The sequence below is a fragment of the Myxine glutinosa genome, chromosome 9, assembly GCF_964187855.1.
Source record: "Myxine glutinosa chromosome 9, kmMyxGlut1.1, whole genome shotgun sequence".
Lineage (NCBI taxonomy): Eukaryota > Metazoa > Chordata > Myxini > Myxiniformes > Myxinidae > Myxine > Myxine glutinosa.
Window position 1 is genome coordinate 51,093,607 of NC_136269.1, and position 24,641 is coordinate 51,118,247.

A 24,641-nucleotide genomic window follows, 5' to 3' on the forward strand; every position below is an offset into this window, starting at 1 on the left:
AAGACTAAAGCGAAGGATGTGAAGAAGAAGAAAGACAAAGGGTAAGGAATACGAATATAATTTATTTACTATTTACAACCAAAAGTAACCAAGGAAGAAGGAAAGATAAGAAAATAATTTACAGATGAATTCAGAGACAGTGCAACGCTAGCTTACCTACAGTCTTAATTAACCCAGGGGACAAGACACACAGAACAAACTCACATACACAAAAGGATGGGAAAGGCAGGAGGTGGATGGCTGGAGGGAGAGGAAGGTCCAACGGGTCCTGCAGCACGATCGGCGCGTTTCGCAGCCGCCGTTCCTTCGCGGCCCTGCTCAAAACTGCAGTCCAGGCCCCAGGCGGCTGTTGTTGCTGCTGTGGCTGCTGCTGCTGCTGCAGCTGGGTGGACGTCGCGTGCTCTTTTTAGGACTCGTCTCTCTCGTCTTGTCAAAGCTCATCTGGTCCAACCACTCAACTCAACAACGACGTCCTTGCTTCTTGCGCGCGCGCTTTTATAGCGCCTCAGGCGATCAAGCCGCCGGCCTTTAGGACACGCCCATCTGTCAGCTCGCCTCGGCCCTGATTGGTCGGCACGGCCCTCTGGCTCCGCCCTTGATGACCATGGGCGGGCACGCCCTTCTTCCCCGAGCTGAGCACATGCTTAATGGCGGCTTTGGGGCGAAATCAGCAACCCACCGCTGTAACAAACCTGGCAAACTGCCCAGTGCGGTTGGCAATGGAGACTTGGAGGGATGTAGCTGGAAATGGAGATTTTGGGAATGGGAATGAAAGGGGATCTATCTTGTTTCACTTGGTGCAATGGAGTGTCATCTTAATGGAAGACAAGGCCTTGCCCTAATACACATAATAAAGATATAACTATCAACAAGGGGGAAATCTATGATTGGCTGACGTGATTGTTTATGACCTAATTATGGGACGCCCTTTGACCTTTATACATAACTGGAGTAAGGAGGGTCCAGAATAAAGCACTAATAATAAAAAACACAATAAAAAAACACAATCCTTATATCCATAACAATATATAAACACACATATATATATATATATATATATATATATATATATCTATATCGTTACAGATTCTGGGGTCGGCTCTCCCCTTATCAAGGGGGGGTTAATCCCCTTGTCCGTGACTAACCGACCCGAGTCCTTAGAAGTTATAACGCTTCTTCCGGTCGGTATTAGCTAGTGTCATTGGTCAATGAATTCCCAAATACCTACTTACTAACCCGACCGTAAAGCAGGGAAATAACTCCTGCTCGAACTACGGACGTGATGGAAAATGCCGAGCGGTTAGCAATCCGCGGTCCGAGCCATTAACAAATGACTAAACCCGATTCTGAGCAGTTTCCAAATCGTGCCACAGGTACTCAATTGAGAAAAGATGAAAGCGATCGAATAAGAGGAAACCCAGAAAATAGGAAGAACAAAGAGTGTGTTTATTAATTATTTACAAGCAAAAGAAGAGGAAACGAAAGGAATATACAGGAGGAAGAAGAAGAAGCAGGACACCGGGCAGGCTTACCTATGCAGTCTTAACTGAACGACCTCAGACGAACATACACACTCACACGGGATGGTAGCTGGTAGGGGGGAAGGTCCAGGTAGATGGTTCCAGGTAGGTCGACTCCGGTCCCGACTCGTGCCGTGGTGGTGATGGAAGCGGGCCGGCAGCGCGTAGTTGTCGTTGACCGCGAGCGGACCTTACAGATATCGGGGGAACTGGGATGCGGCGTACGTAATACGTATTTCATGCCAACGCTCTCTCTCTCCCGATCAATGTTCTTATCAAAGGCAGTTCGTATCAAACGAGCTCCCTCACGCAGTTCCTCAAGTCCCCAAGTTCATGGTAATCGAGCTCTCTCCATGCAATCCTTTACACTAAGCAGTCCGTGGCGCAGTACTTCAAAGGGCTTGGCGCGTGCGCTTATATAATGCGCTCACAGATCAATGCGCGCTTCATCAAACCATGCCCATCAGTGAGCTCACCTCAGCCCTGGTTTGTTGGCGAGGGCTCACCGCCTCTGCCCTTGATGGTGAGTTGACGTGGCCACACCTCGTTCTTGTGTCCCGCCCCCTTTTTCCTCGGCCTGAGACCGCATGGTCAATGGCATTTGGAGCAAGCGCTAAGGTGACGAAGGCTCAATGCAGCGATCGCTGCAAATCAAACCACGTGACAATTTGGGGAGGAGACAAGCCCCGACTGTAGGGGCGCATTATGGCGTAGCTTGGAGAGAGCCGCTGCAAAATGAACGGAAGGGCCTACTCTTATTTAATTGATGCAACGTAGATTCAACTATTGGGAACACGGCCTTATCTGACACATAATAAGGAAATAACTAAAGTTCCTATGGTGGCCGACGTGTTGGATATGGACTAATTAAGGGTGCAACCTTTAACGTTTTAAATGATGGAATATTTACAAGAATTATTTACAAGTGAGGGTTCTAAAACCACAACAATATACATACATATATTATATATATATATATATATATATATATATATATATATATATATATATATATATATATAACTGTAAGAAATAGTAGAAACTCCAAAGTACGAGCAGGGCGTCTCATTTGCATTGAATATATAATCGTTAGATTAAATAAGTCTTCCGTTGAACTTGGGGCTGACTCAGAAGAAGACCTTTGTTGGTCGAAAGCTTGTCGACAATTAAAGATCGACGTCCTGAAGCTACGTCCACGTCTTATTTAATCTAACGATTATATATATAATATATATATATATATATATATATATATATATATATATATATATATATATATATATATATATATATATATATATATATATATATATATATATATACATATATATATATATATATACAGATATATATATATATACAGATATATATATATATATATATATATATATATATATATATATATATATATATATATATATATATATATATATACTAGCTTGGCTCGATTCCCTCACCAAGCGTCGTTACTGAGGAACGGGCTTATTTTAGCTGAGGATAATGACTGTACCTGAGTTGCTGTGTTGTCATGATTTACACCAATCATAACACAAACAATTATTTTGCACAAATGTATTTGTTGTGTTTGTGATATTACATTCTTATAAGCAATTTAGGTTGAAGATTTAGGTTGAATGTTTTTTTTTCCAAGAAAGAACCCCTCAGCACATGCATAGGGGAGGGGTAGGTGCAGACTGGAAGTTTGGGACGATTACACCTCACCACACATAATTTAAAATGCCTAACAAACACGTAATTCAAAACACCTCACAGCCATAAAACACGTAATAAAAACACCTCACCAACACAAAATTAAAAACACCTCACCACCACGAAATTGAAAACACCTCACCACCACGAAATTAAAAACACCTCACCACCACGAAATTGAAAACACCTCACAGCCATTAAACACATAATAAAAACATCTCACCACCACGAAATTAAAAACACCTCACCACCACGTAATTCAAAACACCTCATCACCAAGTAATTCAAAACACCTCACCACCACATAATTAAAAACACCTCACCACCACGTACTTAAAAACACCTCACCACCACATAATTATTAATACCTCACCACCACATAATTCAAAACACATCACCACCACGTGATTCAAAATACCTCACCACCACGTGATTCAAAACCACCACAACGTTATTAAAAACACTTCACAACCACGGAAACACAAGTTTGAGGGAGTCGTTAAGTGACAACACAGACTCTGCCCAGATGTGTAGATATCTATCTATAATTCCAGTAATCTCTGTGTGTATGTTTGTATGTTTGTATGTTTGTATGTTTGTATGTTTGTATGTCTGTGACCGCTGTTTCTCGACAACCACGGGTCCGATATACTTGAAACTTGCCAGGTATATTGCTGGGGACCCGAGGATGTGCCTTTTCAAGGTTTCATATTAATCGGACAAGTAGTTACCGAGCTATGTCCAAAAAACGATTCAACCAATCAGAGAGCAGCGAGCTATCACGTGTGCCGAACGTGCCGAACAGACTCTGCCTCGGACGGCACATTTGAGAGCGTATTCATTTATTTCACGTTGGCAAACTATGTTGGCGTTAAACTATGTTTTAAAACTAATTAAAACTAATTTGCGATTCATCGTAACTGCGATATGCGACCTTCCGGACAGTGAAGACTGCACTTCCGGCAGCCAATCACAGAACGCGTTGTTGCGTAGGCGTGGCCGATGTGAGAGCGAGCCGAGCCGAGCGCGTGCGCCATTATGGTTCGTAATTCGATTTCTTCCGGAGAAAATAATAATTTCTCGATTTCTTATGCGCATTATTTCTCCCAATTCAGTCAGAGCGAAGGGCGGAAGCGAAGAGCGTTGTTTTTTTTGTTTACGGGCGTACGGGCATACGGGCGGGGTAGAGCGTACGGGTAGCGTTTTTTTTTTTTTTTTTGGCAAGGAACGGGCACCCACGTACGGGCATGCCCTAGTATAGATAAATGACTGTACCCGAGTTGCCGTTTTGTCATGGTTTAAACCAATCATAATTCAAACAATTATTTTGCACAAATGTATTTGTAATATACGTGATATCACATTTTATAAACAATTGAAGTTGAAAACTTAAGTTAATTAAAAAAAATTCCCTGAAAAAAATCCCACCCCAAAAAAAAAAAAAAGTTGGAAAATTTTTCTGAAAAAATACCCTTCCGACATACCGACGGGAGAGATATGTGCATACCTGAAGTTTGGTACGATTCCACAAAAGTTTTAGAAAGTAGTGCAGTGACAACTCAACAACACAGCACAACACAACACAGGACAGGACAGGACAGACGCTGCACAGATAGTCACGTGAAAAAGTAAGTACACCCCATGTAAAGTTTTGACTTTTTCAACATATTTCAACATACAGCTATTTGATCTTCATTTCAACAATATTGACAGATAAAGGTGATATAATGTAACAAATATCATGAAACATTTACATTTTGTAGTCCATTGTATAATTTAAATAAACATAAATGCAAATTTCGCATGTGGAAAAAGTAAGTACACCCCTACATTTATCACTCCTTCAAATACCTAAAATTAGAATCAGGTGCACCAGCTCAGGTGGAAGAGATTAGAACATCGTTAGAGAGGATCTTGGAGGAACCTGTCTTATTTAAACCTCAGACATTTAGTTTGGTTTGCTCTTTGTTGTTGAAGTGTGCGGCGTCACCAAGCCTAGATCAAAAGAGCTCGCTGAGGCCTTCAGAAGGAAGGTTATAGATGCCTACGAGTCTAGGAAGGGATTTAAAAAGATCTCCAAACAATTTGAAATCAATCATTCGACTGTCCGGAAGATCATCTACAAGTGGAGAAGATTCCAAACAACTGCCAACTTGTTCAGGCCAGGCCGCTCCAGCAAGTTCAGCCCGAGAGCAGACCGCAAGATGGTGAAATAAGTCTCTAAGAACCCCAGAATGTCATCATGGGACCTACAGGTACCTCTTGCCACTGTTGATGTCAAAGTGAACGAGTCTACCATTAGAAAGAGGCTGCACGAATTTGATCTACATGGGAGGTGTTTTTTTTGGTTTTTTTAAATATTGAATCGAGGCTCGTGAAAGAGCTAACATTTATTTCACAAACAAATCAACCAGACAAACAAAACACACAAAAAGAGGGAGCGGAAGACAAGATGGGGAGAGTAGGGGAAGCACACAACCACAACATTTGAGAGCAGGGAGAAGTGTGGGAGAGAGAGGACTTGGGGGCAGGAGGCGTGGGAGGGGGAGGGCGGGGGGAGAGGTATAAAAAACAAGGGGACCGAAATTAGCGGGGGTAGAAAAGATCAAGGTTTTGGATGGGGGAGGATAAGAGATGGTGGTGAACAGCTGTTTTAAAGACCTGGAGGGTGCAGTGGGATTGAAGAGAGTGAGGGAGTTTGTTCCAGAGGCGGGAGAAAAGAGGAATGAAGGAGTGAAGGTGAGCAGAAAGTCTTGATTTTGGCAGTTTAACCATAAGAGGGTTGCAGGCAGATCTTGTGCGACCTGTAGGAATATTTGGGGGACAAAGCACAGAGAGAGCTGGGGGAGCAAGGCCGGAGATGAGTCGGTAGAAGACAGAAAGACCACCAACCTGCCTGCGGTGAGTGAGTGAAAGGCCCTTGGAGTTAGCTTCATCGCAGGAGATTCCAATGATTCTGAACGCTTTGGTTTCAACAGTGTGAAGACGGGCTAGGTGTGAGGCAGGAGCACCAGACCAGAGGGGAGAGCAGTATTCCATAGAGCTGCGGATGAAAGCCTTGTATGTGGTGAGGAGCTCAGGTGTGCCAAGGAAGGACTTCGCACGACGGAGGATGCCCAGTCGGCAACTGGCTTTGGAGGCCAGATTTGAAATGTGGTTTTCCCAGGAAAGATCATGGCAAATAGTGAGACCCAAAAGCTTGAGTGACAGAACTTCTTGGAGAGGATTATTCAGAAAGTGGATGGGAGGGTTTTCCAGTCAGTCTTTTCGGAGAGACATCGTAAGAGTGTGAGATTTATCAGGATTGAAAGACAAGTTCCATTTGTTTGCCCAGTCTGTGATTTTGTCCAGGTCTGCAGAGAGTGAGGAGGCTGCAGACTGCCGAACTGAGGGATGAGGAATGGAGCGACAGAGCGTAGCGACAGAGCGTGTTCCTGGGCAAAGGTGTGCCAGGAGGAAACCATTGCTGTCCAGACTAAAAGACTAAAGTTTGCCAATGAACTCCTGGGCAAAGACCAGCACTTCTGGAACAATGTGCTCTGGACAGACGAGTCAAAGGTGGAGCTATTTGGCCACAGTACCAGAAGACATGTTTGGTGAAAACCAAAGACAGCATTTGACCACAACAACCTGATACCAACTGTAAAGCATGGTGGTGGAAATATTATGGTTTGGGGCAGCTTTGCTGCATCAGGGCCTCGGCAGCTCACCATAATAGAATCCACTATGAATTCTTCATTGTACCAGAGGGGGCTTGAGGATAATGTGAGGCCACCTGTCGGAAAGTTGAAGCTCAACCGAAGGTGGACCTTGCAACATGACAATTACCCTAAACATACCAGTAAATCCACCAAGGAATGGCTGAAAAGAAAGAAATGGAGGGTTCTGGAATGGCCAAGTCAAAGCCCAGATCTAAATCCCATCGAGATGTTGTGGGGGGATTTGAAACGAGCTGTGCATGCAAGAAACCCCTCAAATATCGCACAGCTGAAAGAATTCTGCATGGAGGAGTGGGCAAAAATTTCTCCCAGTCGATGTCAGAGACTGGTAGACAGTTATAAGAAATGCCTACTTGAGGTTGTTTCTGCCAAAGGGGGCAATACCACCTGTTAGAGCCAAGGGTGTACCGTAAAATTCGGACTATTAGCCGCAACTTTTTCCCTCAACTTCGACCTCTGCGGCTAAAATAATGATGCGGCTTGTTTATGGAATTTTCCGATGTTGCGGGTTTTCCTGATGACGCGTTCAGGCCAAATTAAGTTGTTGTCGTCAGTCTCCAGTCTATGTTTAGATTCACATTAGGTTTCAAAACTGGTTTTGACTCTTCGTGAATTCAAAACTCACTGTAAAAGTGTGCTAGTGATAACTGTTTACGGTTTTTTTTCCTCCAAATTTACACACGGCCTTTACACACACGAAACATTCAGTTACCAGTAATCGCCCTTGCGCAGACAACTTCCATCATGCCGAAAACACGACGCAATGCTTACGATGCAGCTTTCAAATTGAAGGCGATCGAATTATCGAGTTTCTCACTTTTTGTGGTTAATTTTCGGACGTTTTTGTGCTTGGTTTTTTTGTGCAACATTTGTGGCTTATAAACCAGTGCAGCTTGTGTGTTTAAATTCCAGATTTTTTTTAAAATTTAGGGGATGCGGCTTATATAACGATGCGCTCAATGGTCCGAAATTTACGGTACTTACTTTTTCCACATTCGAAATTTGCATTTGATTATTTAAATTATACAATGGACTACAAAATGTAAATGTTTCATGATATTTGTTATATTATATCACCTTTATCTCTCAATATTGTTGAAATGAAGATCAAATATCTGTATGTTGAAATATGTTGAAAAAGTCAAAACTTTACATGCGGTTTACTTACTTTTTCACGTGACTGTATATATATATATATATATCTATATATATATATATATATATATATATATATATATATATATATATATATATATATATATATATATATATATATATATATATATACAGTGGAACCTTGACTTACGAGTGCCCCAACTTACGAGTTTTTCGAGATACGAGCCGTCGCTCGGGCGGTTTATTGCTTTGAGATGCGAGCCGAGATCCGAGTTACGAGCTTTCGCCACCCGGTCACGTGGTTATCTTGCCGTTCAAGTACAGTATCTCTGTCGTATAGCGCTGCATTTTAGTTTTCGCATTTCGGTTATTTTGAGTTTACGCCGCCAGGTGGGTTCCGGTCACGTGGTTATCTTGCCGTGCACGTACAGTATCTCTGTCGTATAGCGCTGCATTTTAGTTTTCGCATTTCGGTTATTTTGAGTTTACGCCGCCAGGTGGGTTCCGGTCACGTGGTTATCTTGCCGTGCACGTACAGTATCTCTGTCGTATAGCGCTGCATTTTTGTTTTCGCATTTTGGTTATTTTGGAAAATTTCATGTTCATGTTTTCATGTTCATGCCATGCCAGGCCACAACTTGTTCAGAGTGCCAGCGATAGCTCGCCTTCTCTTTGTGGAAAACACGGTGAGATCCTTAACATCCAACAACTAATGGGACGCAAACGGGGCGCCCAGTTTAGCGGTACACACATTGATGAATCACCCTGCCTGTGATTCACCCATGACAGGTTATAGCTGGGTCGGGATTCAAACCCAGGCTGGACAGTTTAGACTTTAGAGTCAAGTGTGCGTACCTCCAGTCCAGGCCATCCTGCCAACTTGTATGCTGCATACAGGTGAAATATAAAGCGCGAGATATTTTTATATATACTGTATATTTAAAAAAAAAATGGTGTGGTTTTTGGCGGGCTGGAACGGATTAATAGCATTTCAATGCATTTCAATGGGGAAATTTGATTTGAGATACGAGCAATTTGAGTTACGAGCTCGGTCACAGAACGAATTAAACTCGTAAGTCAAGGTTCCACTGTATATATATATATATATATATATATATATATATATATATATACATATATATATATATATATATATATATATATATATATATATATATATATATATATATATATATATATAACTAAGAAATAGTAGAAACTCCAAAGTACGAGCAGGGCGTCTCATTTGTATTGAATATATAATCGTTAGATTAAATAAGACGCGGACGTAGCTTCAGGACGTCGATCTTTAATTGTCGACCAAGCTTTCGACCAACAAAGGTCTTCTTCTGAGTCTACAAAAACAGCAGGCATGTATATCAGTCAAGCGTGTATGGTGATATCTGTGTGAGATGTGTGACGTGTGTAGAAAATGCATACAGAAGGAAGAGCCACGCCAAAGCTCACTCACCAGCCCCAAGTTCAACGGAAGTGACCGTTTCCGTTACGGTCACTTCCGTTAGAGTGCATGTGCATATACAAATATAGAGATATACATACATAAACACACAAGCATATATTCATATCCCATTTATATTCATATAATATATTTATATATTTATATAAATGACATATAAAGGTAGAATGAATGAATGAATGAATGATGAATGAATGAATGAATGAATGGGTTACGGTTAACAATTTGATTGGGTTGATGTGGGAACATGTTTTAGTCATCAAAATTTATGCCATGAGGGACTTTTGTCCGAAGTTTGTGTATCCAAAAGGACTCACGTTTCAGAATCGTGGTGTGTGATCGATTTGTGATTGATTCAATGGCAGAGATCTGAATGTCATTTATAGAGTGATCCGGTTGATTAAAGTGTATCGTGTAAGGTAGAGATTTGCCCTGACTGGTGTGGAAGTTATTGATTTCTGACCGGGTGTTATTAAATCGTGTGTAGAGTGTATTTTCAGTTTTTCCAACATATTGTTTGGTGCACTTTTGGCAAGTGATTAGGTATATGACCCATGTAGATTTGCAGTTCATATAGGAGGTGATGGGGAATTTTTGTCCAGTGCTAGAACTACAGAATTTGTTTCCTTCTAGTAAATGTTTGTGAATAATGCATTTGTTTGCTGTGCATTTATAGAAGCCAGGGATCCTAGTTTCTTTGTTGTGGGGCTGTGGGTGCTTTGCTTTTACCAAGAGGTCCCTGAGTGTCCGACCACGTCGAAATGATGTTAGTGGAGGTTGAGGAAATGTGGTGCCGAGTGTTTCTGATTGATGGAGGAGAGGAAGGGCCTTATTCAGAATACTTGGCAATTGGGATGAGGTAGCAGAGTAGGTGGTTACCAGTGGGACACGGTTAGTTGCAGGTTTGGGTTTGTAAGTCAGAAGGTCTGCTCTCGGTATGTGTTTTGCTCGGGTTATTGCTTCTTGCACAGAGTGAGGGTCATAGTTTCTTGCAATGAAGTGTGTTTCTAATTGGCAGAGAGAAGTTTCTTCTGCCATTTTTGTTGAGCAAATGCGTCTTACTCTGAGTGCTTGACTGTATGGTATGCTTGCAATTGTATGTTTAGGATGAGATGAAGAAGGGAGAAGGTAAGAGTGAGTGTCTGTTGGTTTGGTGTATAGTTCTGTTTCGAGTCTGTTATTTTGAAGCGTGAGTGATGTGTCTAGAAAGTGAACTTCGGACTGTGAGCTGTCGAATGTGAACTTGATGGTCGGATGAATCAAATTTAATTCATTTTGGAATTGTGCGAGACTACGGGGGGATTTTGACCAGATGAACTGGATGTCATCAATATAACGTACCCAGGATTTTTCCAAGATTCCGTGATGAGGTTGTGCATTGATCTTGGCCTCTATCATTCCCATGAAGATGTTAGCGTACGATGGTGCAACAGGGGTACCCATAGCGGTACCTTGAGTTTGAATGTAATGTCGTCCGTTGAATTGGAAATTATTCAGTTTGAGTGTCAGTTCTAATAGGCGCATAAGGTCTTGAGTAGGTGGCATTGGGTAGGTGGTTAGGCTACCTCATCCCAATTGCCAAGTATTCTGAATAAGGCCCTTCCTCTCCTCCATCAATCAGAAACACTCGGCACCACATTTCCTCAACCTCCACTAACATCATTTCGACATGGTCGGACACTCAGGGACCTCTTGGTAAAAGCAAAGCACCCACAGCCCCACAACAAAGAAACTAGGATCCCTGGCTTCTATAAATGCACAGCAAACAAATGCATTATTCACAAACATTTACTAGAAGGAAACAAATTCTGTAGTTCTAGCACTGGACAAAAATTCCCCATCACCTCCTATATGAACTGCAAATCTACATGGGTCATATACCTAATCACTTGCCAAAAGTGCACCAAACAATATGTTGGAAAAACTGAAAATACACTCTACACACGATTTAATAACACCCGGTCAGAAATCAATAACTTCCACACCAGTCAGGGCAAATCTCTACCTTACACGATACACTTTAATCAACCGGATCACTCTATAAATGACATTCAGATCTCTGCCATTGAATCAATCACAAATCGATTACACACCACGATTCTGAAACGTGAGTCCTTTTGGATACACAAACTTCGGACAAAAGTCCCTCATGGCATAAATTTTGATGACTAAAACATGTTCCCACATCAACCCAATCAAATTGTTAACCGTAACCCATTCATTCATTCATTCATTCATCATTCATTCATTCATTCATTCTACCTTTATATGTCATTTATATAAATATATAAATATATTATATGAATATAAATGGGATATGAATATATGCTTGTGTGTTTATGTATGTATATCTCTATATTTGTATATGCACGTGCACTCTAACGGAAGTGACCGTAACGGAAACGGTCACTTCCGTTGAACTTGGGGCTGGTGAGTGAGCTTTGGCGTGGCTCTTCCTTCTGTATGCATTTTCTACACACGTCACACATCTCACACAGATATCACCATACACGCTTGACTGATATACATGCCTGCTGTTTTTGTAGACTCAGAAGAAGACCTTTGTTGGTCGAAAGCTTGGTCGACAATTAAAGATCGACGTCCTGAAGCTACGTCCGCGTCTTATTTAATCTAACGATTATATATATATATATATATATATATATTGTTGTGGATATGAGAATGTTTTTTTATTTTGTTGTTGTGGTAAAATGTTGTTGTAAAAGGTTGTTGTAAAATATCACCCCTCCTCCCTCCGTTTGTGGTTGTATAAAGGTCAAAGGGCGTTTCCGTAGTTAGTCCATAAAACATACATGCAGGACACGATATATCCTTTCTTTTGACAGTTATATCCTTATTATGTGTATTAGCGTAAGGCTGTGTCTTCCATTAATTGAAATACTCCATTGCACCAGTGAAAGAGAATAGATCCCCTTTCCTTCCCATCCCCAAAATCTCCATCCCATATTACATCCCCTCTCGTCATTGCCGAGCCTCGATTGCCAATATTACCTCCCCTCCAATAACCGCCATTGACCACGAGGCTCGAGTCAGGGAAGAAAGGCGTGTCTCCACCTCGTCAGAGGGGAGGAGGGGCGTGCCCGCCCGTCGTCATCCAGGGCGGAGCCCGAGGGTCGCGCGACCAACCAGGGCCGAGGTGAGCACCCCGATGGGCGTGTCCTGAACGCCGGCGGCTTAACCACCGGAGGCGCTATAAAAAGGCGCGCACGGAAGTAAAAGGAGAGGTGGTTGGACAGTTGGTTGGTTGCACAGAGTTGGTTGCGCAGAGAGTTGGTTGCACCGTTGGTCAGGGTTGGTTGCACAGTTGGTCAGAGTTGGTTGCACAGAGTTGGTTGCGGTGAGGAGTCGGTGGTCAGAGTGAGGGACCAAGAAAGAGTGGAGGGTTTGGACCAGACGAGTGGGACAAGGCCTGGCAAGGCAAGTGGAGGCGGGAGCAGCAGCGACACCCGGCAGCCGCTTGGGGCCTGGGCGGCGGTTTGGAGCAGGGCCGAAAAGGAACGGCGGCTGCTAAACGCGCCGATCGTGCTGCATGACCCCCCTTGGACTTCCCTCTCCCTCCAGCCATCCACATCCTGCGATTCCTGCAATTCCCCGCGTGAGTCAGTGTCTTTTGTTTGTTCTGTCATGGGATAAGTTAAGCCTGTAGATAAGCTAGTATTTGCACTGTGTCACCTGCGTCTTATGTGTTGTAAATAAACTTGATTGCTCCTTTTTGCTTGTGTGTGTAAATAATAAACCCCATTACTCATCTGTACGTCTTCTCGTTTTAATTCCTTTTCCTCTTGCATTGCGTCGTTTTTGTCTTTTCCCTCATTGAGCAGCTACGGTGCGATACGGCCAAAGTTCTGGGTGAATCGGGTGAGTTTTGTTAGGTCGCGGTCTTACACCACCGCTCGGTCTATAACATCTAACCGCGATCTATAACAATATACATACATATACAGTGTCTATATACATTCTTGGGGAAAATGCCAGGGGCATAGAAAAGGCCCCTTCACATGGTATGTGCCATGTTGCAAAACAATAGAAAAGAAGGGACATTCCATGGCTTGTGGAATTTGCCAGACGATAGGAAATAAGGCACGTTCTAAAAATATTGTGTGCATGCTGTACTACCCTTGTGTTCTTAGGAGGAACCAAGTAATGCCCTAGAGAAGTTCATATAAAGTTACGACACAGGATATTCGAATGGCTCGGCTCGTTCTTCCCAGTAAACTGATACTCCTTTTGCCGACATCAGAAGGATGACAGGCTGAGTCAACCCACCTGGTGTTAATTCAACGGCTGACAGGGGCTAGAACTCAGGACCCTGAGATCTTAAGCCAGCCACCTTAACCTCAAGACAAAAGCAAAGGTTAAAACCAATATTACACATTCACAAATCTTATATGTGTGAACAATCAATGGAGCAACTGCATTTTTGAGAACTCAACCTGGGACTTAAACCCACGGACCTCATCACTTACAAGGTGACAGCCCACTGAGCTATTGAGTCTTCGGGACATCCTCAGAAATCTCTCACACTAACACTGCGAGCTTTATAATGGCCGATGTCTAACGTACCTGCAAGGCAGACCCCGGATGTGAGTGTTTATACGTATTTGTATGTCAGTGTATGTTGAAGTGCATTGGAGATGAACTCATCGAGAAATTTAATAAACAGGAAGTAAATTCTTGCGTGGGGCTGGTGTGAAAAAATTCTGACTCAACCCGGGACTCAAACCCAAGGACCTCATCACTTACGCGGTGACAGCCCACCAGTGAGATATTGAGTCTTCGGGATATCCTCAGATATATGTGGATTTGGGAGGGTGGGCAGGAATTGGAGTTGGGAGCAGGGGAGGGATGCTCACTTGGAGTTTGGAGGGGCACAGGGATGGGAAATTGAAGTTGGAAGGGATGCATACTTGGAGTTGGGAGGAAGGGTAGAGGGATGAGGACTTGAAGAAGAAAGGGGTTGAGGACACGGTCATATTTTACATTACGAGGAATTTCCACGGGTCTCTGCCATTATGCTGTCAAAAGACATTCCTGTCAAACTCCTTAAATATTCCCCACTCTATTGGAAACGAATTACCTCCCTAAAATTGAGATTTGTTTTTTGTCACCGATTTCCACATAATACCCCATAATGCAAGAGTGGAATTTTTGTTTCAGAAAGTTTTCCAAATCAATTAAAAATGAAAAGCTGAAATATCTTGAGTCAATAAATATTTCAACCCCTTTGCTGTGACAATCCAAATTGAGATTAGGTGCATCCAATTTCCATTGATCATCCTTGAGGTGTCAACAACTTGATTAGAGTCCACCTGTGGCCAATTCAATTGATTGACATGATTTAGAAAGAAACACCTTTCGATATAAGGTCCAAGAGATGACAGTGCATGTCAGAGAAGAAAGTCTACAATGAAGTCCAAGGAACTGTCCATTGAACACCGAGATATAATTGTGAGGAGGTATAGATTTGGGGAAGGGTATAAAACAATTTATAGAATGTTGAAAGTTCCCAACAGCACAGTGAGCTCCATCATTAGAAATTGAAAATGATATGGATCTACCCAGACTCTTCCTAGAACTGGCCATCCAACCAAACTGCACAACCGGGCAAGAAGGACCTTGGTCATGGAGGTGACCAATAACCCAATGAACACTCTGACAAAACTACAGGGTTCATTGACTGAGATGGGAGAACCGCCGGGCCGACAATAGTCTCTGCAGCCCTTCACAAATCTGGGCTCGATGGGAGAGTGGCCAGATGGAAGCCACTCTTGAGAAAAAGGCACACAACAGCACGCCTAGATTTTGCAAAAAGGCACGTGGAAGACTCTGAGAGCATGACACAACATAGTCTGTGGTCTGATGAGACAAAAAATTAAACTCTTTGGCTTGAATGCAAAGCGCTATGTCTGGCATAAACCGAGCACAGTTCACCACCCATCTAACACCATCCTACTGTGAAGCATAGTGGTGGCAGTATAATGCTATGGAGATGCTTTTTAGCAGCAGGGACTGAGAGACCTGTAAGGATCGAGGAAACCATGAATGGAGCCAAATACAGGCAAATCCTTGAGGAGAACCTGCTCCTGAGTGAAAAAGACCTTCTAGACTGCAAAGATTTTCATTCCAACAGGACAATGACCCCAATAATACAACCAAAGCCACACTGGACTGGCTTCAGAACAAGAACGTGGAAATCCTTGAGGCCCAGCCAAAGCCCAGACTTCAATCCCATTGAGAATCTGTAGAAATGCTTTAAGATTGCTGTTCACTGACATTCCCCATCCAACTTGACAGAGCTTGAGCAAATCTGCAAGGAATAATGGGAGAAACTCCCCAAATCCAGATTTGTAAAGCTCATACAGACATACCCAAGAAGACTCAAAGCTGTTACCACTTCCAAAGGAGCTTCTAGACTTTGGGGTCTGAAACTTGTATAAATTCCATATTTCTGTATTTAATTTTCAATAAAATGTTTTCATGTTTTCACTTTGTCATTGTGGGGTATTTTGCATGGATCGATTACAATTTTTTTTAAATTTAATCCATTTTAAATTCAGGCTGTGACACAACAAAATGTGAAAAAGTCAATGGGTGTGAATACTTTCTGAAGGCGCTTTATATACTTTCATGGTTGCTTCATGCAGCTTTCTTCGGCTACAAAAGCATGGGAGAAGTCAATTTATTTATAATCCTAGCCACTTGAAGCAATGATTAGGTGAGAGCTGATTGTTTATTTCCTCCAATAATTATGGATGACAGCCATGATTGGCCACAAAACAGACAGTGGGGTCTGTTTGTGGCTTACTGGACCACACGGATCGAAGATGATCAATTCATCAAATAGAGACTTCCCAAAGGAAGCAACATCCTTTTTGAAATACTTTTGGTTTCAGCACTCAAAATTCATTAAACCCATTAAATTTACTTCAAATATACTTCATGTTTCAACCATGTCAGACTGACTTTCAAAATAAATCAAAGCAGAGTAATTAGTCATTAATTTTCTTCGTAAAATTTTTTAAAGGAAAGTTACACTTGCATTTGAAACCATGTGATCAGCAGGATGCAGCATGAATAGCTTGGTTGACTTTGAGGTGCTTAATCTGAAATATGTTTCAGCAAGATTTACACTTTAGGTATACCTATTGTTTCACATATTGCTTTGACTTCAAAATGCTGACTTGTATAGAAATGAGAGAATTACGGAGCTGTATCTTTTGCATAAAGGTTTTGAACTCACCCTGTGTGAAAAAGATCGACTGAGGCCCTGTCGTGGTCTTGCCACCTGTTTCTCCCAGAATCCACGCCAACGATCCACTCTCTCCAGGTAGTGGAAGAAAGCAAGACGGCCAAGACGCTTAAGACTGCCACGGCGATGCTCACGACTTGTTCTTTCCTTATCAGTCTCTGACAGGTCTTCTCTACTTTCCATGGAAGTCACCTGTTCTTGAGATGGTGCTTTGGCTTTTTGAACTTCCTGTGGTGCTGCTGAATGAGCCATATTTGGTTCAGCTTGGTACTTAGACCTGAAATAAGAAGGTGCATATCAAGAGGAAGTAGAACAAGTACAGATACATTCAAAGTACACCGCCCCCATGCCAAATAATGAAATATCCTACAGCGCGGCATTGCCGGGGCGCCTTCGGCGCCCGGCAATACCGCAGTGCACCTCATAGAGGCTGCATTGGGAGGGAGAGGTGTTCGCTAATTGATTGATTAATTGTATAATTAAAATCAATAAAATATTATCACAAAATATTTTCTTAATCAATTGGCTAATAGCATAACTAAACCAGTAGTGCTTCATCCGAAGACCTATCTTTTAGAAATGTAATTAAATAAGTCATTAATAAAAAATTAAATAATTAATCAATTAATCAATAAATAATTAAGCGATTAAATGATTAATCAATAAATCAAAAATATCCTTGATAGCCACATCACTTGGTCACTGTCATGTCCAAATATTAGCTTCCCAGCTCAAAAGGTGCCTGAGATATTGGCCAAATGAGAAAGAAAATAAATGAATGATTAATAATGAAAATAAATAAATAATAATCATTAAAAAATAAATTATTAATCAATTCGGTCACAGAACACATAAACCACCACCATTTCATCAGAATCTGCAACTGAATATATATTTTTTTTTAGTAATTAATCGAATAATTAAATAATTAATCGATTAATTGATTAATTGATTAATCAATAAATCAAAAATATCCTTGATAGCCACATCACTTGGTCACTCATGTCCAAATATTAGCTTCTGAGCTCAAAAGGTGCCTGAGATATTGGCCAAATGAGAAAGAAAATAAATAAATGATTAATAATGAAAATAAATAAATAATAATCATTAAAAAATTAAATTATTAATCAATTCGGTCAGAGAACACATAAACCACCACCATTTCATCAGAATCTGTAACTTAAAAAAAAAAAAAAAAAATTGTCATTAATCGAATAATTAAATAATTAATCGATTAATTGATTAATTAATAAATCAAAAATAGCCTTTGCAGCCAAATCACCTGGTCATTGGCATGTCCAAATATCAGCTTCCTAACTCAAAAGGTGCCTGAGTTAATGGTCAGAAGAGAAATGAAATTTAATTAATTAAATAAGTACTTAATTAAACGCTAATAATTAAATAACTCCTCAATTGATTATTCAAAAAAAAAAAATACCGTTTTTGAAAAAGGACTTGCTCACTACTGTGCCGAAATTGCAGCTTCCTAGCTCAAAGGATGGCTGAGATATCGCCCGGACAACCAAGAAAGAAAACAAGAAAACCAAGAAAACAAGCAACCAGAGTGAAAACTGAGTACTCTCTTTCAGCGTGCGTCACTGCCGAGCCCCCTTCGGTGCCCGGCAATGACGATTTGCAATGCCTGGAGATGGCATAGGAAAGGAGCGGTGTACAATAACAAACAATCCAAGCTAAATAGTTCAACAGAAATATACAGTTAGGGTTTCTACGATATTTGACAGCACATACAGTCACGTGAAAAAGTAAGTGCACCCCATGTAAAGTTTTGACTTTTTCAACATATTTCAACATACAGCTATTTGATCTTCATTTCAACAATATTGATAGATAAAGGTGATATAATATAACAAACATCATGAAACATTTAAATTTTGTAGTCCATTGTATAATTTAAATAAACATAAATGCAAATTTCGCATGTGGAAAAAGTAAGTACACCCTTGGCTCCAATAGGTGGTATTGCCCCCTATGGCAGAAACAACCTCAAGTAGGCATTTCTTATAACTGTCTACCAGTCTCTGACATCGACTGGGGGAATTTTTTGCCCACTCCTCCATGCAGAATTATTTCAGCTGTGCGATGTTTGAGGGGTTTCTTGCATGCATAGCTCGTTTCAAATCCCCCCACAACATCTCGATGGGATTTAGATCTGGGCTTTGACTTGGCCATTCCAGAACTCTCCATTTCTTTCTTTTCATCCATTCCTTGGTGGATTTACTGGTATGTTTAGGGTCATTGTCATGTTGCAAGGTCCACCTTCGGTTGAGCTTCAACTTTCCGACAGATGGCCTCACATTATCCTCAAGCACCCTCTGGTACAATGAAGAATTCATAGTGGATTCTATGATGGTGAGCTGCCCAGGCCCTGATGCAGCAAAGCTGCCCCAAACCATAATATTTCCACCACCATGCTTTACAGTTGGTATCAGGTTCTTGTGGTCAAATGCTGTCCTTGGTTTTTGCCAAACATGTCTTCTGGTACTTTGGCCAAATAGCTCTACCTTTGACTCATCTGTCCAGAGCACATTGTTCCAGAAGTGCAGGACTTTGCCCCGGTGTTCATTGGCAAACTTTAGTCTTGCCCTGATGTTCTTTCTGGACAGCAAAGGTTTCCTCCTGGCACACCTCCCATGTCGATCAAATTTGTGCAGCCTCTTTCTAATGGTAGACTCGTGCACTTTGACATCAACAGTGGCAAGAGCGACCTGTTGGTCCCGTGATGACATTATAGGGTTCTTAGAGACTTCTTTCAGAATCTTGCGGTCTGCTCTCCGGCTGAACTTGCTGGAGCGGCCTGGCCTGAACAAGTTGGCTGTTGTTTGGATCTTCTCCACTTGTAGATGATCTTCCGGACAGTCGAATGATCGATGTCAAATTGTTTGGAGATCTTTTTAAATCCCTTCCCAGACTCGTAGGCATCTATAACCTTCTTTCTGACGGCCTCAGAGAGCTCTTTTGATCTAGGCATGGTGATGCCACACACTTCAAAACAAAGAGCAAACCAAACTAAATGTCTGAGGTTTAAATAAGACAGGTTCCTCCAAGATCCTCTCTAACGATGTTCTCATCATTTGCACCTGAGCTGGTGCACATGATTCTAATTTTAGGTATTTGAAGTAGTGATAAATGTAGGGGTGTACTTACTTTTTCCACATGCGAAATTTGCATTTATGTTTATTTAAATTACTAGGGCGTGCCCGCACGTACGTGCTTGCCCGTACGTGCGTGCAAAAAAACATGCGTGCAAACAACAACAAAAAAAAAAACTTTGAAACCACGTGGCAGTAACGACCACAGAACCCCCCCCTCTATTTACATGAAATGGTTTGGTCCATTCGCAAAGCCAAAGCGAACGGCTTGCGAGTACGGTGACCATACCTTGGGAACCACTTGTCCGATTAATTTCAAACCTTGAAAAGGCACATCCTCGGGTCCCCAGCAATATACCTGGCAAGTTTCAAGTATATCGGACCGGTAGTTGTCGAGAAACAGCGGTCGCATAGACAGACAGACACACACACAGAGATTACTGGAATTATAGATAGACTAGGGCATGCCCGTACGTGGGTGCCCGTTCCTTGCCAAAAAAAAAAAAAAACGCTACCCGTACGCTCTACCCCGCCCGTACGCCCGTACGCCCGTAAACAAAAAAAACAACGCTCTTCGCTTCCGCCCTTCGCTCTGACTGAATTGGGAGAAATAATGCGCATAAGAAATCGAGAAATTATTATTTTCTCCGGAAGAAATCGAATTACGAACCGTAATGGCGCACGCGCTCGGCTCGGCTCGCTCTCACATCTGCCACGCCTACGCAACAACGCGTTCTGTGATTGGCTGCCGGAAGTGCAGTCTTCACTGTCCGGAAGGTCGCAAATCGCAGTTACGATGAATCGCAAATTAGTTTTAATTAGTTTTAAAACATAGTTTAACGGCAACATAGTTTTCCAACGTGAAATAAATGAATACGCTCTCAAATGTGCCGTCCGAGGCAGAGTCTGTTCGCCACGTTCGGCACACGTGATAGCTTGCTGCTCTCTGATTGGTTGAATCGTTTTTTGGACATAGCTCGGTAACTACTTCTCCGATTAATATGAAACCTTGAAAAGGCACATCCTCGGGTCCCCAGCAATATACCTGGCAAGTTTAAAGTATATCGGACCCGTGGTTGTCGAGAAACAGCGGTCACAGACATACAAACATACAAACATACAAACATACAAACATACACACAGAGATTACTGGAATTATAGATAGACTAGGGCATGCCCGTACGTGGGTGACCGTTCCTTGCCAAAAAAAAAAAAAAAACGCTACCTGTACGCTCTACCCCGCCCATACGCCCGTAAACAAAAAAAACAACGCTCTTCGCTTCCGCCCTTCGCTCTGACTGAATTGGGAGAAATAATGCGCATAAGAAATCGAGAAATTATTATTTTCTCCGGAAGAAATCGAATTACGAACCGTAATGGCGCACGCGCTCAGCTCGGCTCGCTCTCACAACCGCAACAACGCGTTCTGTGATTGGCTGCCGGAAGTGCAGTCTTCACTGTCCGGAAGGTCGCAAAACGCAGTTACGATGAATCGCAAATTAGTTTTAATTAGTTTTAAAACATAGTTTAACGGCAACATAGTTTTCCAACGTGAAATAAATGAATACGCTCTCAAATGTGCCGTCCGAGGCAGAGTCTGTTCGCCACGTTCGGCACACGTGATAGCTCGCTGCTCTCTGATTGGTTGAATCGTTTTTTGGACATAGCTCGGTAACTACTTCTCCGATTAATATGAAACCTTGAAAAGGCACATCCTCGGGTCCCCAGCAATATACCTGGCAAGTTTCAAGTATATCGGACCGGTAGTTGTCGAGAAACAGCGGTCACAGACAAACATACATACATACATACATACATACAAACATACAAACATACAAACATACAAACATACACACAGAGATTACTGGAATTATAGATAGATACCATGGACTACAAAATGTAAATGTTTCATGATATTTGTTATATTATATCACCTTTATCTATCAATATTGTTGAAATGAAGATCAAATAGCTGTATGTTGAAATATGTTGAAAAAGTCAAAACTTTACACGGGGTGTACTTACTTTTTCACGTGACTGTATGATGTCAGCAAATATGATATTGTTTTTAAAATATCTGAAGCAATCTCCAAAAAATGATTTAAACAAATTAGGTAAAGCAAAATACTGGAATAAAACACCAAAACGGTTTTTACTGTGAACAAATAGTTTATGAACAGAAAATGGATTTTCCCTCTTTTTAGGTACATATTTACGAGTGTTACAGACCAGTATATTTATTTCATTGTGCTCTGGTGAAGGTTATATTGGCTGTTAAATTTTCTGTTGCCACAACAACATCTACAAACAGCAACAACAACAACAACAACAGAAGGAACTAGAACGGCACTCAGTAGAGAGCATACCTCTGCCTGGTTGGCCATATCACTCAATGGTGAAGAATCACTTTAAAAATACTACTAGCTGGATTCGGATCCGGATCTTCACCAAAATAGAATCGAATCGTCCTTGTCAGACACCCAACTGGGCCACCACGTTTTGTCCAAATCCGTCCACAACTTTTTGAGATATCCTGCTATGTATCGTTTTTGGCCCGATCTCCCAATGGTGAAGAATCACTTTTAAAATTCTACGAGCCAGATAAGAATCTGGATCTTCACCAAAATCTAATGATTTCGTCCTTGTCACATACGTTACGCATCACTGCCAAATTTCGTCTGAATCCGTCCACATCTTTTTGAGATATTTTGTTCACAAACAGACAAACGGCCAAACGGCCAGACAGGGGTGAAAACATAACCTCCATCCAGCCAGTGGAATATTCATTTTGTTTTAATCACCGCTTTGGTCAACTCAAATAATTCGTATTTTCGTCTCCTGAAAAATCAACATTTCATGACGGGTTTACCGGCCAAGACCTTCGAACAGCTTACGGGGAGCATTGACTGCATCTCGGTGGAACATCCACCTTTACTCCCGTTTTGCCACGTTCATTGAGCGTAACTGAGACGGAGGATTGCCAGCAAACATCTAACCACCGTATGACCACAGGTGAATAGAAATTCACACATAAGTTCGACACATCCTCTCCTGCCCCCCATTTATCTCCACACCCATTGTTTGTCTGCCTCCCTCTGCCTTGTTGGTGTTTCATATGCAGCCTGGGGCTGCTGGTTGCATCATTTTCTGGAAGCGCGGCCTTGCCGCTGATGCAGTGCCCCTGTTACCAGTGAACTGGTACTCCTTTTGCCGACCCATGAGGATGTCAGGCTGAGTCAACCCACCTGGTGTTATTTCAACGGAATGACAGGGGCTCAAACTCAATGCCCTAAGATCTAAAGTCAGTCATCTTAACTGTTAAGCCAACACCGCAAGGCTTCTACGTTCAGTGAACTAGTACCAGTTCTTCCTTGAGCCTCGACTTATATGTAAACGAAAAAAAATTCACGATAATATTCAGTTTCCATCCACATAGAATGTTGAAGGAATACTGCAGAAAAAGTAAATTAAGGTTGTTGTAAAATAATTACATAGGATGTGATAATTATACCGCCTTGCTAGTTTTGTTGACTTAAAAAAAAAAAATACTACTTGTCGGTTTGTTGCATATCTCAAGGTATGCAGAGAATGCCACGGTGCGTCTTTCAGAGGCATATAAGGAATGTTCGAGAGCAGTAGGGCATGCTGGCTGGCTGTAACGGTGCCATGTGATGAAGCCGGACGTTGGAATCCCATCGAGATAACTCACTCATCAGCACCTTGGCACAAAACGACACACTGCTCATTCGTGTAGAAATTAACAGAAGGCACTGGAAGTTGCACCAACATCACCCCACACCATCCAGAAAGCCATCACTTAAACTTAGGGGCAATACCCCTGGTGCTCACCTGGTAGAATAAACAGTATACTGCACAGACTAAGGGTATTTTAAACCAATTTAAATGGTTGCTAGAAGACAGGGCAGCATGTAGAATCATACTAACATAATAATAAGACTTTAAACAAACAAAGAAAAACATACCTATTTTGGTGGGGGGTGGGGGGGCCTGAAGAAATTAGTCAGTCAGTCATTATCATAACCAGAAATTATACAGTCATGATCATAACCGGAAATTACACAGTCATGATCATGACTGGAAATTATAGATCATGACCGGAAATTATAGCCGGCGAAGCCTGTGTTTGAATGAACGCGTACGTATTATTTTTGAAAAACCAGATTTTGCTGGATCCTTTGAGAATTCCAAGCTTTGATGCACCAAATCGCTCCATGGAGGCCGCCATCTTGCGGATGCGAAAGTATGCACAAAAATTGCAAAAGAGTTCAATAGGAGTTTGTTTCACCCGTCTTTGTTTGATTCACAATCTTATGCACCTCTCATTTGTAATTAAAATACTTTAAGACCAACCTCGTTCCCCGGGCCCGCACGGGCCCTGGTTATCTTCAACGAAAATCGTCACCAAACACCAGAACCAATGAGATTCGAGCATTTGAAAAAATATTTCAAAAAAGCTTTTTACCGCGTTTCGGAGGCTGAAAACACAACAACAACAACATGCATTTTAAGGCCATTTTCCCTGCTAGAGCGGGGGTTAGCCTTGGGGTCCCCAAAACAATCTTCTCCATTTTGCCCTATTTTCTGCATCTCTCCTTGTTAACCCCCTTGCCCGCATTTCTTCTTCCACCATCTTTAGCCAAGTCTTTCTCGGTCTTCCCCGTCCTCTACTTCCTTCTGCATTCATTTCCATCACTCTTC

The 24,641-nt window shown here is 41.9% G+C and overlaps 1 protein-coding gene across 1 annotated transcript in view; it reads right to left on the reverse strand.

Moving 5' to 3' along the window:
- Positions 1-24,641, reverse strand: part of LOC137435400 (myosin light chain kinase 3-like) — a 204,733-nt gene that overhangs the window by 110,411 nt on the left and 69,681 nt on the right. The window contains exon 3 of the mRNA XM_068129163.2: positions 16,804-17,089. Within this exon, the coding sequence (XP_067985264.2) occupies positions 16,804-17,089 (286 nt within the window). The remainder of the gene's footprint in view (positions 1-16,803; positions 17,090-24,641) is intronic.